Source organism: Dendrobium catenatum, unplaced genomic scaffold (assembly GCF_001605985.2).
Source record: "Dendrobium catenatum unplaced genomic scaffold, ASM160598v2 fragScaff_scaffold_1453, whole genome shotgun sequence".
Classification (NCBI taxonomy): Eukaryota; Viridiplantae; Streptophyta; class Magnoliopsida; order Asparagales; family Orchidaceae; genus Dendrobium; species Dendrobium catenatum.
In genome coordinates this window covers 7,753-24,637 of record NW_021319915.1, presented here as the reverse complement: position 1 = coordinate 24,637, position 16,885 = coordinate 7,753, and the positions used below count along the sequence as shown (strand labels likewise).

At 32.2% G+C, this 16,885-nt stretch overlaps 1 protein-coding gene across 1 annotated transcript in view; it reads right to left on the bottom strand.

The window, feature by feature from the left end:
* Positions 1-3,847, bottom strand: part of LOC110105936 — an 8,561-nt gene extending 4,714 nt beyond the window's left edge. The window contains exon 1 of the mRNA XM_020835630.2: positions 3,558-3,847. Within this exon, the coding sequence (XP_020691289.2) occupies positions 3,558-3,821 (264 nt within the window). The 5' untranslated portion in view covers positions 3,822-3,847. The remainder of the gene's footprint in view (positions 1-3,557) is intronic.
* Between the last annotated feature and the right edge of the window lie 13,038 nt (positions 3,848-16,885).

The following is a 16,885-nucleotide window of genomic DNA, read 5'->3' as shown; positions in this document are numbered from 1 at the left end:
TACTTAAAGTTTCCTGGACCCGCCCAAGTATGGAATTATTTGGTTTCTATCAGCCTCTAATAGTGCAGCCTTAAGATCCCCAATAAGACCTACCCATCTTTCCCATCCCATGTACAAAATATTTTCTTATTCCCTTAATCATGTATCCGAAATAAAAAATAAAAAAATAAAAAAAATTAAAAAAAAAATGTATCCGCCTTCTCTCTTCCACAAGTCATCCTCTTAGTCACACATCTACTTTTCCTCTCTGCTAGTCTTCCCTGATGGACAGCTTCAAGTCTAGAATAGGACTAATAGCTGAACCCATGAAAAGTAGAAGCAACTAACAAAAATCATTACTTCTAATGCATCATTAATATCATTTTGTCATTTTTAATCTCTTCTTTCCCATTCCGCAAATAACAACAATTAACAGTGTTAATATTTTCTTTTTGTTGCATTTCAGTGTATTTAGTCAATTTTTCAAAAACTCAATGCGTTAATATCCTTTTGAAAAATCATTTTCATCAAGACACAGACAAATTAGCTTCAATTGGTCTAAACGTTCAATTCAGTTTTTTCATGTTGTTGTCATAGTAAAATAACATTGATTGTGAGGAATCAATTTGGTTTATGCTAGAAAATGGGTGTAATTTTGTGATAAAATAACTAATCGGCAAACATAAACAACAAAGAGAAGATCTTCGCATGATGTTTAATGATCTTGAAAAGGCATAATCAAGTACTATAATGATCATTATTTTTGGTATAATTAAGGATAAAAAGTACGTATCAAGGTATGCTTGAGGATAAGCATTAGAAGTTATTCGGTGCCAAGGAGAGCCCATTCATACCAACGTTATATCAAAAAAGTTCTCTTTTTTTAATATTGGTTTTTTTACATGCTTACAAAGAATATTCAAAGATAAAAGGCTTAGGATTATAGGAACAAATGTTGGGCATATGAAATTATTTTCATGGGAGTAATATTATAGATTAATAATCAATATAACTAATTAAAGTGAAACTTGATTTTTCAAGCTATCTTTAAACCCAACTTGAGAAGCATAAGCACTAATAATATTCATAATATCACCACTAATAATTAATTTGATAGCAATAACCCAATCACTAATGTCTATCACCTTAATAATTTTATCTTTCAACTCTTTATCCACTATTATGCCAACTAAATTTATATTGTAAACATTTCTGCAATGCAATAATTTATAAACTTCCCCAATGCCCGTGGATTTTTTCAAATCAATTTAGTTTCTAGCAAAAAAGTAATATTTAATTTCCTTGAAATCATTGACTCCATCACTTATCTTGTATTTGCCCATGCAAGCCCCCAAATAGAAAATCTAAACTTACGTTTGTGCCTAATTAATCCTTGTTCAATTTGCACAACAATCAAGTTAAATTGTGATGTGTCACTATATGACATCCTAGCCAACACTAGCCTACTTTTCATCATAATTGAATTATAATGTGTTGCAAAACTTATGGAAAATTTTCTAGCTAACCCTTGCCAACTCACCATAATAAACTAGGTCGTAGTGTGTTGCTTCTAAGAAATGCCCTAGCACCATTAAAATTCATATCTTAATTCATTTTATGAATTCTGGTAAAAAATATTCTAAAACTCAATTTGTTTTGACAAAAAGTTTCTCATGCTAAGTTCATAATTACAAAGCCAAATATACCTGCATGTGAGAGTCATGTTAGAATATTACATTAATTCTTGGGTCGTAACTTATAGGCTCAAGGTTTGCTAGGTTCGGGCTTAAGAATCTTGCAACTCCCTTAAGTCTAACAAAAATTTTGTGGGCCACTCACCTAAATTTCAAAGGTAATTCTGATTTTACCTGCTTAGGATGCTTTTCCTACTTAAGAGGTTTAACTAGATTAAACTAACCAAGTTGTCACCGACTACCAGCAAGGTTGTCGCTGACATGATCCGCCACATCTTGTTGCAACTGATGAGAATGAATTGCTAGTAGTGACACTTCTTGGTTCATGCCAGTTTGCATAAATTCATGCTATTCAATGCTATAAAACAAAGGTTAAACATAAAACTATTAATATCTAATTTTTTAACTTATGTTCCCTTATCATTTTAAGCAAACAACTGGCATATATATATATATAAGGGTTGTCTCATTTAGCTTATTCTTAGTTAACAAGCTAAAGCCAAAGTGGAAACCAAGCCGGCCCCTTAAACTTTAGATTACTATATTGTTATCATTTAACAGGAACAATTGCTCATGAGTTTAGTGTAAAATTGATAGGATCATCAACTCAAACATAACTGCAAAAACATATAAGTCAATAAGAACCTTAGGGAATTATCAGGCACCATTTAATCCAAGTTTTGTTTAATGCTTATCCCACACCTTGGCATGTATTTATGGCTGCGGTCAAGAAGATTGATTGTGTATGTGATGTAATAAGCTGAGAGATACTTTTCATGGTGCAGATCATAGGATAGCTTAACTATTAGAGAAAGACAAGAAGTGCGAGAGTAGAGAAAGATAAATATGGGATTGGGGTTCAAAAAGCCTTGGCTTCTTACATGTCTATTAACTCAATAAAAAGATTACAAGGGAACACCTAGATCTTTGTGTTTAAACTTCTCCCTCATTCCCTTGTATGGGGAATTTATAGAGGATTTTGGATTATTCTGGCCTAGTAATAGGGTTCATCAGTCATGTGAGGAATTCAGATGATTCTAGTGTTGTAACATTTCTTTTGTCATGATCCATTTCTTATGTGGACTCCAAATTAGAAGAAGGCCATGTGACACCTAAGTAATGGGCCACAATAGAGATACCAGACATGTGTTGGCGCCTTGAGAGGTGGTTGGGAATAGCAACAATCACAAGATTATTTCCTACACATCCTAAAGCAAAAATGTCGTGATACAACATGCCTTTCAATGAGACGTCTATATTGTTCCCAAACCTTGATTCTTGGATATGTAAGTGGGATGGAACTACAATAGATGCCAGATGCTAGAAAAGGTTTCCAAATGGTGTCTTAATTCTACATATATCTTATCTTGTTAACTAAGGCTTATCGGGTATTAAACATCTCGAGCCTCCATCTATTATTTCCTCGTCCTCCTTGGGTCATCTACATCAGAGAACATTTGGTATGTGTATTTGAGCTATCTTTAACTGCAATTCGCTAACAATCCTCAAGAGTTTGAGGTGCAGTTCAACTTTGCCTTTAACTTATACTCAATTGTCATCTGAATGGCGCCGATTCCATCTCAAGAGAGCCAAAACCATGGCCCACAGTTTCCTTGTCTTGCTCTTCCCCTGCAACATCCAGCTCTCCTCCGCTATGCCAATATTTCAACCGTATATCGCGACTGCCTTAGAATTAACATCTAATAAAATAAATATAAACATAATTAATAAACGGAAAAAGAAATCAACTTTATGGCTAATCCCGAAGTCAAAATTAGCACAAGCAAGCACATAATCTCAAAACTGAGTTGAACCTCGATCGCAAAAACAGGTTCAAGTTAATGAGAAAAGAAAAAGAAGAACAGAAAAAACCATGAAACGTACCGGTATGTAACGGAACTTCCTCCGGGGAGCCTCCTCAGACGCGGATGGTGGCGTCGCATCGGCGGAAGCGGCATCCTTACTAGAAGCGATCGGAGTCCATTTGAAAAGGAGGAGATGAGAGTGATTGTTGTTGTTGGAATTTGAGTTGTTAGGGTTTGAGAGCGGAACCCATTTCTTCTTCCACCTCCGCACGGGGCCGCTGAACACCGTAGTTGGGGCGTACCGGGCTGATGAACGGCCCAAACGGGCCCCAACGCCCTCCATCCTCTCTATCTCCTTGCACAGATAGAAAGAGAGATGCGGGTGAATGGAAGGATGTTGGAATTCTTTATGCGAGCTGAGAGTGTGAAACGTAGGAAGAAGAAAAACTCTTCCGTTTTTTTTTCCCTTCCACGGACAAATCAATTTTATTTTGATTTTAGTAAAAAAAAAAAAAAATTAGTTCCAGATAATTAAAATATATAGTTTCAATTCATGATTAAAAAAATTTGATAAAAAGCAACCAATACTTTTTATTGTTTTAGAATATTTATCTATAAAATTAATCAAATATCTTATATTTATATTTTTAACAAGTTATGCCAAAAAAATTTTTTTGGATAAAATTATCTGATGTTGTATAAAATGAGTCAAGTGAATCTCTAAAAAGTGAGCTTTGTAAACTTTTCTTTCAAGCATCTTGTCTCTCTTCAACAATCGCATAGCTCATATGATCTATTAAAGGTGAAGCTTCAGAGCGATGCTTTTAATGCATCATTTCCCTTAGATGAAAATTATAATATGAATATAGCACAACATTATAGTAGAAATTTTAATTCTTATTTAGCTTTTGTTCACGTGCTAAACTATGAACCATATACCTCATTAGCATCATATTAGATGTTACCATGTTCAAATTGTACTTAAACTTTGATCAAACATTGTTCAAATTTTAATGGAACCACCCTCAAACCTCTTTTGAATATATTCAAATAACATTGCTCAAACATTTTTTAAACTTCAAACATAATTCAAGCAAAATGTTGATGAAAAGTTTGAATAAGTTTCATTCAAGTGTCAAGCATGGTTTTAGCACTATTTAAATATGATTGAGGAATAATTCAAGGATGGTTTGATTAAGATTTGACTAAGATATGAGCATGATTTTAATATGTTTTAAGCATGATTCAAATACTTTTGTTTGTCGTCATTGTCATCTTTTGAATTGATTTATTTAAGCAACTTTGCTATGTATATAGATGACTATTCTAAACATGTATATATAGAAGTGTTACATTTCTCAAGTCACATGTTGAGTTAGGGGTATAATGGATAAAAATATTAGGTAGTTTGAGGCATTTGATCTTTTGGAGAGGGCGGAGGAATCCCCTTTATGCAACTTTTCAAAGCTCTTTAGCTATAGCTCAATAAAGCCCTTATTCATCAACTACTATTGAGGATGGTAAACAATAAGGAGAATGAAGGATAATCTCTTGTGTTCAACATTTGAGAGAAGAGCACTAGATTTGGAGTAGTTGAATTTACACTCATCAACGAATAGGATTTTGGAGAATTTCATGTATGAATGATATTAATTAGATGAGCAGAGGTTATTTTACTAGGATGCTTACATTGGCTGGAGATGAGAAAGCATTTTTTAGATATACATGGGGTAGGCTGTCATGAGAGAGAACTTTAAAAGCATTAAATAAGAATATGATGCACCATAAAGCCATTGTTATGAAGAAGATTACCCTAGCCAAATACACAATCACTCGATATACCATAGTTTTGTAATATTAGGATTGTGAAGAAATCCCAAAATTAGAGAGAAAATGTAGATTACATTGGAGAGAGAAAAAAAAGGATCTTGAGGTTAAAGACCAAAAAAGTGTTTCGAGCAATGATTTTTTTGCCAAATTCAATAAATGAAATATATACATTACATGCAAAGTATTCTTTTTAAAATGTTAGTTTATGTTATTTTTTTATTATAAATTAATTTCAAGTTTATTTGAATTATTTTCTTAAAAAAAAATTTAATCTATATTGGTCAATAAAGTCAATGAAGATATTTTTTATAAATACATTGTTATATACACCATCTCAACATCTTCTAGTTAGAGGTGTGTAGAAAATGATGAACACCACATAATTTGCCAATTTGTATGACAATCACGTTGATGATAAGGAACAAGATGGACTAAAGAATAATCAATTGCTAGTCATTCTATGCACTACTCCAATCAATTTAAGTAACTTGTTGTAGTTGTTATGGAGTTGAATAATAACTAGTGTTGAATAATAATTAGTGACATTAGAGAATAATCAACTTAGGTTGATGCAGAAATAAGATGCACTAAGTAATTGTATCCATTATTTTTTATACCTTGAGAATGATAATTAAAGGTATAAATTATTCCGCAAAGATAGGTGAGGATAAAGAGGATTACAAGGAAGTTCTTATTATTAACTCACCCATTCACATCGAGTTTTAACAAAAAGAAGAGCATAGGGCTCCTTGTCACTAATTTGTTCATTCCTTGGGAGACTAAATATGATATATGTTGATCTTATTATTGTAATAAGGTTCACAAGGTTGTTGCAATTGTATACCTAGCCTATGCTCTATTCTCCTTAGTTTAATGGTATACCATATTAACCTCTAACTAATCCTACTATTATTCTTATTGGATACCTAGACTTATGGGACTTCAAGTTTATTTAGACCCCAATACAAAGTCATGATCCCATCACTTGTTTCAATGAACCCCAAGTGATGAACTGAGACTCATCTTAATATAGTGAGCCCTACAAAAGCCATTAGATAGAAACTCTCTAAAAATTAGTTTAACCTAAATCTAATTTAAATTAGCCTAGATGCAAATTAAAGTATCCTTTTTCTATAATCTAATTCTTAGAATAACCCAACTTAGACAACGATAGACCAAACACAAACCTTAAGCCTTCAAATTGCCTTTTGTTAGAACCTTTAAGTTCCAAGATGCCATAGAACTAAGACTATACTCTTACATTCTAGTAGCTTGGCTTAGTAATTAATTTAGCCATATGTTAATAGAAAGCTTATTCTATTAGTTTAAATGGGTGATGAACCCTTTTAGCCTTAATTCAGCTAACTTAAAGTCAAGCTTCATTTAATTTTAAGTCCCCTTAACTCCTTAGGTTCCTTGGGCTAATTGAACCCATTGAATTAAAATAAAATTAAGCCCAATACTATGAGCTCAATCTTAATTTAATGACCCTTTGGGGTCTAATTCGCCATATGAATAGGTAAAATAGTTAATTATCTAACACTATAAGGCCATAAATTGCCCGAGGATATTGTTACTATACTAAGCTTAGTGGTCAACCCAATGGAATCAAAACCCAATTAGTTTAAAACCAAACAAATGTTTAAAATCTAAACCTAGCTATTAGCATCTACAAAAAGGCCAAATTGATTAAACCCATGAGCCATTTGTTTTCCTCATTGATCCTATAAGTTTTTATGCCTAGGAATATACTTAGTTAACTCAGGTTAGAGACCTCAATCCAATTGAACATAAATTGAATAGCATCAAAACTTACTTAAAGCCTTAAGAATTTTAATAGATATTCAAATCCATAAGAATTCCAATTAATGTAGCCCTATGCTTAACTCAGTCCTAACTTAAACCTAGGTGTTTCTCTTTAGCTAATGAGTTTAAGAAAATGATTAAATTAGATTTAATATTACCCAAGTTAAATTAGGTTAACCTAATATAGCCATATTAGAATCTTTTGGGCATCTCTCACAAACCAAACCCAATTAAATTTAAATTAGGACAGACTAAACCTATCATATGTAAGAACTTGGTACTTGGGAAAATTTAACCAAGTGAAAACTCATGAATTGATTCAACTCGAGCATTTTTTTTAGTAATGACCAATCTAACTAGCATTTTCTCATTCTTAGCTCGTAAGATCTTAGCTAAGGCTTCCATGAACCAAACCATATTCTCCATATTAAGCTTAAACTAAATTGTATAGAGGTTTGATAAAGGTTAAGGGTTATCTCAACTTTTTAAGGATATTCTAGGGAGTGCTCCATCTATAGCCAGCAAATAGATCATACAAACCCACTCCACTACATTGCAAGACTTGTTTCTTTATGAAATTCCTTGGCTACTCATACATTAGAGGGAAGAAAACCAAACTTGTCTTATAAAGAACCCCTTTGCCATGAGTTTGATTATTTCCTCTCAAATCACAAACCTCCTTAAGCTTCCCCTCACTGCCCCTAGCAATCATAAAGGTTAGAATTAAAGTTGATTTCACAATATGAAAATGTCAATAAAATACTAGGCTCATTAAAGTAATGCCAGGGCTTGAATTCGGCATCAATTTTCTTTATCTCTACTAGATGAAGTTACTATACTAATAAACATAACAAGAAATAGTTAAGTAATTAACTAAAACCCAATATTAGCCATAGGCATGTTCATTCTTTATAAAGTTGATGGTTATAATGAGCTATGGAATTAGCAAATGATGGTGAACTACCTATGCTGATCTTCGCATTGCCTCTTAGAAGTGCTTTGTTCAACGACCTTAACTTGAGCAACAATTGAATTTATAAACTCATGATCTTTCAATAAGGGTACAACAACTTGCTCTTAAGTGTCATCATCAAAGTAAGGCTTTAGTCAATGTTTATTCACCTTAAAAAACCCCTTATATTCACGAAAACTTTCTATTTCCCCATAAGGGTTGACATTATTCACCACAAACTACTTTAATAATCTAAATCTATGCTTGCCAAAAAAATAGCATCAATCTTGAATTTTATAAAACTTTTGTCTTTACACAAATTCTCCTTTTAGAATGTGTTTGTTATGACATTATTTGTTACTTCTTTAAAAGGTTTAACATTTTAATATGAAGCATTTTGGAATCCATCCATCTCACTCAATTACAATAAACTTATATCCCTTATCACTTGTATATTAAAATTCAATTTATTGATTTCCTAAAATGCTTTTTGGTATAGTTCTGCTTCCTAATGACAAGTCTTCCAAAAAATTAAACAAAAAAGATACATGTGTATAGGTGTATTATAGGCAGTATGATATGCCCATAGTGCATCATGTACTTTTAGTGACAAATCTCTTATATTCTTCCCCATTATTTTCTCAAGAATCCATTTGAGCTCTTTATTGTAAATTTCAACATGGCCACTTATTGAAGCTTATAGTTGTTATACTCAGATGGCTCCAATCTCAATAGGTGATCAGTAATGATATTTTCTATCTCCTTTTTATTTGTAATATCTAAATCAAACTCTTATATATCAGTACCCATCAAATCAACCGAGGCTTAGCATTTTTCTTTTCAATTAGGTACTTTATTGTGCATGATCTATGTATACTATCACTTTTGAACTATTGAGATAGGCTCTAAACTTATTAAATGCAATGACTATTGCTAACAATTCCATTAATGTTATTATATGGTTCAATTAGGCATCCATAAGCATGTGGTTCACATGATAAATAGTATGGAATACCTTAATAATTAGCTATCCATATATGGCTCGCATTACATAATTACCATAATAACACTAAGCTCAAAAGGCATATTATAATCTTAAGCAATAATAAATGGTACATAAATGAGAGTCGCCTTAAACACTTGAAATGGTTGATAGCACTCCATTTCAAAAATAAAATTCACATCATTTGTTAGCAAATTATGAAAATTCAAATAGGTTGTTAGACCTAATAGATTTTTCCCAAGGCTAACCAAGAAGGGAGGTGAATTGCTAATTTAAAAATCTCTTTGTAATTTAGAAAATTAGTTTAAGATTTTTTGCATAATGATAATTTTTTTCAAAATAATTTTTCAACCACTAAAAGTAAATGTGCAGAAAATAAAAATGGAGTAAAAATAAAGATAGAAAAATACCAAATTTTATAGTGGTTTGGACCAACTAGACCTACGTCCACTCTCTAAAGACTCCTTCAGATATTGCATTATACCAAAGTGACCCTCCTTTTGCTCTCACTACAAGGCGGAGAATCCCTTACAATAACCTCTCTTTCACCAAACCCAGTATAGTAGAGTACCGACATCCTTTTTTACCCTCCTAGTGATAACAAAGTACCAATATCCATTCTCACCCTCCAAGTCATGATAGAGTACCAACATCCTTTCTCATCCTCCTGGTGATGGCAGAGTACCAGATCTCTTTCGAAGATCTTCTCTTAAGAGTCTTCAAAGAAGTAGGGAAGACATTTGAAGAACATATAAAGAGATCCTCACTTTTGGGCAATCTTGTGAACCCTTCACAATTTTCACTTGCAAAATCTCTCAACTCTCACTCCCAAATACTCTCCCAAAAAATTGTCTCTATCACTCCCAAGAGAAATTTTATAAAAGAAGTAGGATAGTCAATTTTTAGGACTTATATATATAAATGACAAGAAAAACTATCCAAAAAACTAAAAATTTTAAGTTGAACTTACTTGGATCATATAGTACAATCATACTTCGTATGTACGAATAGTTAAAAAAAATCATTGTATGATCTTGTAAAAATTAATTTTGTACTATATCTGTCGTATGTATGAACTGACATTATAAAAAGTCTATATAGATTATTAGACATAATTCAATTATCCCAAGGCTAACCAAGTTGGGGGGTGAATTGATTATTTTAAAAATCACTTGGATATTTTGTATAGAAAATTGATTTCTAATTTTTTCATAATTAAAATTTTTATCAATTTAAAAATTTTCAACCACTAAAATTTAAATGTACAAAATAGTAAAAATACAATAAAATAAGAATACAAAATTTATAGTCATTCGGTCTAACTAGACCTACATCCACTCCTTGAAAGCTTCCTCTTCAAGTATTGCACTATTACCAAAGTGACTATCTTTTTACTCCTATTATAAGGCGGATAAGCCTTTAAAATTATCCTCTCTTCTGCCAATCTTGATGTGGTAGAGTATCATTATAATTTCACACCCTCCAAGTGTTGAGAGAGTTGCTAATAGCTTTGCATGTTTTACACTCTTGTAACTTGTATATTTTTTATGATTCCAAATATTATTATTTTGATTATTATTTCTTCTAACACATTTTGGAATATTTATTTTTGCTCTTGTGTGTACTAACATTTCAAGAAAATCATACTCCAGATTATTGAAGACTTAAAATTAAGATCTGTTTAGAATGTTTTATAAAGTTGGAGTCTATATTTTTTCATTTTATTTGAGTCTGAGAGAGTGTGATTGTAATTGAGTAACTTACCACATACAGACTGGGGGAGAGCTTTAAAATTCACAATTTTTAAAACTGATCGTACAGCACGAACCAGGTTCGTACAGGACGATCTGGTCAGTTATACTCCAAAAAGAGCAATGGAACGAAGAGAGATGGCAAAAATTTTTCTAAGTATAGATCGTCTAGATGATTTTACCTATTCGTCCCAAGATGAGGTCTTATGGATTTTTCATTTAAACTATTTGTCCGGATGATTTTACTCATTCGTCCTAGGACGATGTCCTCTGGATTTGTCATTTAAACTATTCATCCAGATGATTTTACCCATTCATCCCAGGATGATGTCCTTTGGATTTATCATTTAAACTATTTGTCCAAACAATTTTACCCATTTATCCCAGGATGATGTCCTCTTGATTTGTCATTTAAATTATTCATCTAGATGATTTTATCCATTCATCCCAGGATGATGTCCTCTAGATTTGTCATTTAAACTATTCATCCAGACGATTTTACCCATTCATCCCAGGACAATCTCCTCTATTCTATAAACTTATAGTCCGTCATGTATTTTTGTACCAACAAACTTTAAGAATAACTGTTCGTACCGGACGAACCATCGTTGTACTGGATGATGATCGGGTACGAAGGCAATTTATACCAATTTGCATTGAGTTCATACGCAACAAATTTTATACCGTTTGTACGTATGAATTTCGATCATATGGGATGATCATGAACGGTCAAAAATTGAAAATTATAGTTTTTTGGATAATTTTTCATGTCTTTTCTATAAAAGGTCCACTTAAGATGGTCATGCAATCTTTTTGTCTTTTTGTCTTCGTGCATACTAAAGGAATTTTGAAGGAGAGAGTGAGAGAGAGTGTTTGAAAAAGATTTCTTACTAATGGAGCATGAAGGGTTCACTTGGTTACTCAAAGGTAAGAATCTCTATTTGTAATTTGTGATTACTTCACTCTTTTGTCTTGTCCTTCTAGATTTCTCATAAGAAGATCTTTCAGGAAGATCCGGTTCTTTACCGACACTTGAGGAGTGTGAACAGCGAAAGGTTCTTCGCCTATATTTGGAGAGTGAATAGTAGAAGGTACTCTACCTATACTTGGAGAGTGTAAAAGGATGACAGTATTCTGCCTATACTTGAAGGGTGTAAAAGGACGAAGGTACTCTGCCTACACTTAGAGAATGTAAAAGGATGAAGGTTCTATGCCTACACTTGGAGAGTGTAAAAGGATGATGGTACTTTGCCTACACTTGGAGAGTGTAAAAGGATGATGGTTCTCTACCGCACCGGGTAGTGGTGGAAGAGAGTTTTTGTGAAGGTTTCTCTACCTTGCTATGGGGGAAAAATGGGAGACACTAGTGGTAATAGTGCAATACCTGAAGTAGGAGACTTCAGGGAGTGGATATAGGTCGTGTTTGGCCAAACCACTATAAATCACGTGTCTTTTATTTTCCACTACTTTTTATTTTTCTGTCTTACGATTATCTGTGGTTAAAAAATAGTTTAAAAAAATTCATCAATTTTAAACTTTGAAATTTAAATTAAGAGGAGAATTTTTAAAATTACCTATTCACCCCCTGGTTAGTTGTTGGGACAAAAAACTTAGGTTTAACAACCTAACTCATATTTAATAAATTTCAACAAGTGATATCAAAGCTTAGTTTCAAAATTATAAGTTTAGACTACTTTTTGCTTAATGACCATGGCTACATTTGGAAACCAAAAGACACCTGAAGGTTAATCTATAACTAGACCTCCCTTATTTGATAATATTCCTTTCGATTTTTGAAAAACATGCATATCAACATTTTTACTGTCACTAGACTACCGTTTATGGATCTTAGTTCAAGAAGGGTATACAAAATCAACAAGATTAGTTGACGGAGTTAGAGTTGAAATTCCCTTTGCAAACTGGATTATAGAACAATGTGAACTAGCACAACTTAATACTAAATGTTTTAACAGTTTCTTTTATGCTCTTAAATTTGAAGATTATATGCGGGTTTTGACTTGCAAAAGTGGAAAGGACATATGTGATAGACTTTGTATAACATATGAATGGACTAATGAAGTTAAATAATTCAGACTTAATATCTTGTTACATGACTATGAACTATTTTGCATGAAACTAAATGAATCCATTTCTGACATGTATACGAGATTCAAATAAATAGTTACCTCTTTACATGCATAGGATAGGGAACTAACAAATGCTGAAATGGTTAATAAGATACTTCGTTGTTTGTCTACTACTTATGATGCTAAGATAACTACAATTATAGAGTCTAAAGATTTAAATGTTTACTCTATTGATAATCTTTTTGGATCACTAATTGCATATGAGCAAGGAGTGAGTCAATGAAAGATTGATGTAGGAGATCCACGAAAGGAAAAGAATATTGCACTGAAGGTGGAGGAATCGGAGAGCGGTCTATCTATACCTGAGGATGAGGAAGACATCGTTTTGATGACTAGACAGTTTAGAAGCTTTTTGAAGAGGAAGCAAAAGAGATGCTAGCAATGGAATTGAGGTAAGTTCAATAGGAATGTCAAGGTTTCTAATGATGTAATTTGCTATTAGTGCAGGAAACCTGAACACATTAAGTTAGACTGCCCAAAACTCAAAGCCACTCCTAGCAAGGAGAAGGTAGAGGAGAAACCAATTATAAAGAAAGGCAAGAAGAAATTCCAAAGAGCTTTTAGGGTGGACTCAGCTTCAGACTCATAAGAGACTGAAAAGGAAGAAGAAGTTACCAATCTGTGCTTGATGGCCGATAATCTTGATTAGTTAGATAAAGAAAAAGTATATGACTTGACTTACAATGAACTTTTAGAAGTATCTGAATGCATACATGATGCATATATGAAGTTAAAGAAAATGTATGCTAGTCTGAACTTAGAGTTATAAGAACTATAGAGAGAACATGAAATTTTTAGGAAAGATTATGCATTAATTGATAACAACCACATGAAATTACTTGATGAGTTCGATGATTTGAATAAGTCTAATGAAAATTTAAAATCATCTTATACAAAATCGGAACAAGAGTTTAAAGATCTTAAAGATGAGTCAGAGAGCAAAAAATACCGGATGGATTATACAAATCATATATTGGAAGATATGAATACTTTTTTCAAATTCAAGATAAAAGCTCTCGAGGAAAATAGGATACCCCTAAGACTTGAAGATTTCACGAATTCTATTTTGTATCCAAAATTTGTACAATCCAGGAATAGACAGAATAATTATAGAAGATTAAGAAACTCATTTTCTAGAGTTAAATGTTATAATTGTTAATTGTTTAGATATATAGCACACACCTATATATTGGTTAGAAAAACTTATTTGATGTGGAAACCGAAGATGTATAAACCTAGACATATCATACATGCATCTATTTTAAAATTTTCAAAAGGAGAACCCGAACTTATTTGGGTTCCCAGGTCTAACATTTGATGATTTTGTAGGATTGCTCTTACACAAGGCCTTGTGAGATTATATGGTACATGGACAGTGTTTGCTCAAAGCATATGACTAGAGATACTACATAATTCATATTGCTGGAAGCCAGGAGTGGAGGCAGGGTTAAACTTGGAGATAACACCTTAAGAAAGGTGGTAGGATCAGGTATGATACAAAACTTTTTTATAGAAATTGTTTTGTTAGTAGAATGCTTAAAGCATAATCTTCTGAGTATTAGTCAGCTATGTGATAAAGGATATTATGTTAAATTTTTCCCTACTAGCTACATATTAAGCCTGAATGGTAATGATATTTTGCATGATATACGGGTAAATAATATTTATATGCTAGATTTAAATTGTATCAAAACTCATACTGCTTTTTATTTAAAAACTATTTATGATGAGTCATGACTATGGCATAGAAGACTTTGTCACTCTAGCATGAAAAACCTTAGGAGGATTACCCAAAAGAACTTAGTGAGAGGTATACCAAAACTAGACTTTATTAATGATCACCTTTGCAATGCATGTCAATTAGGAAAATAAGTGAAGTCATCTTTTTAGTCCAATAAGGATCTCAAAAAATAATTAGAGATTTTGCATATGGATCTTTTTGGACCAGTTGGAATTATAAGTCTAGGAGGAAAGGTATAAAGATGTATGATTGTGGATGATTTTTCTAGATTCATATAGGTTAGATTTCTATATCATAAGAGTGAATCATTTGAAGAGTTTATAAAATTTTTGACTTAAATTTAGAGGAAACTAGGATGTGAGATCTTAACAATTCAAAGTGATCATGAAAGAGAATTTGAAAATAAAAAATTTGAAGATTTTTGTAAGGAGAAAGCGATTGATCATAATTTTCTGCACCTACAACCCCTCAGCAGAATGGGATAGTCAAAAGAAAAAATAGAACATTAATAGAAGTTGCTCGAGCCATGTTGGAAGAATATTCACTTCTTAAATATTTTTGGGCTGAGGCGGTTAGCACATCATGTTATGTTCTAAATAGGGTGAATGTCAGATCAAACTTGAATAAAACACCGTATGAGTTACTTAAGGGGAAAACACCTAATTCGTCATATTTACATGTTTTTAGATGTAAGGTGTTCATACATAATAATGGAAAATCTTCCTTAGAAAATTTTGATCCAAAATAAAATGAAGGAATTTTTCTATGATACTCTAGTGTTGGAAATTCTAAAAGAGTATTCAATAAAAGAACTTTGATAATTGAAGAGACCAGACATATTGTATTTGATGAATCTAAAGTTTTGGAAGAGCTGATTATTGAAGAGGATGAGATAGAAATTGACTCCCAAAAGATTAAGAAAATAAACTTGGATAAAAATTTAGAGATAGAAAATCCTTTGCCTAGAGATTTAAGATTTTCTAAAAACCGCTCAAAAGAATAAATTACAGGTGAACCTCATGAGGGTTTTAGGACTAAGCATGGACTGAACAAAGTAGTCAATCATTCAGCTTTTATTTCAATGATAGAACCCACAAATATTGATCATGCACTTTTGGATGAATTTTGGATATTAACAATGCAAGAAGAATTAAATCAATTTATAAGAAATGAAGTTTGGGAATTAACTACAAGGCCAAAGGATCAAAGTGTAGTAGGAACTAAGTGGGTATTCAAGAATAAAATGAATGACTCAGGAGCAGTCATTAGAAATAAGGCTAGATTGGTGGCTAAAGGGTATAATCAGATTGAAGAAATTGATTTTGAGGAGACTTTTGCCCTTGTAGCTAGATTGAAGCAATTAGGATTTTTTTATCCTTTGCCTATTTTAGAGGATTTAAATTGTATCAAATGGATGTTAAAAGTGCATTTTTAAATGGGGTGATTCAAGTGGATGTTTATGTGGAACAACTTCTAGGCTTTGAAAATTCTAAACACTCAAATCATATTTTCAAATTAAAAAAGGTATTATACTGATTGAAACATACACCTAGGGCTTGGTATGAGAAATTGATCACCTTCCTACTTGAGAGATCTTTTAAAAAAGGAAGAGTGGACACAACTTTCTTTTTGAAGAAATTGGGAGAGGATATACTCATTGTATAAATTTATATTGACGATATCATCTTTGGATCTATAAATAAAAATCTTTGTGCTGATTTTTCTAAAATAATGAGTAGTAAATTTGAGATAAGTCTAATGGGCGATTTGAGTTACTTTCTAGGCTTTAGCATTAAGCAAATTGAGGAGGGTACATTTCTTAGTCAGTCGAAGTATGTTAAGGACATCCTCAAAAAATATAAAATGGATAATGTTAAACCTGTTAGTACACCTATGAATTCCTCAGTTCAATTGGATAAGGACCCTAAGAAAAAATCTATTGATCAAAAGAAATTTAGGGAAATTTTTAGATCTTTGCTTTACTTGATAGCTAGTAGACCCGATATTATGTTTAGCATTTGTTTGTGTGCTAGATTTCAATCAGATCAAAACAAATCACATTTGATAGTAGTGAAAAGAATTTTGAGATATCTCTTGGGAACTTAGAACTTAGGAATTTGGTATCCTAAGTTTAGCTCTTCATTTGAAATAATTGGATATTCAAATTTAGATTTTGT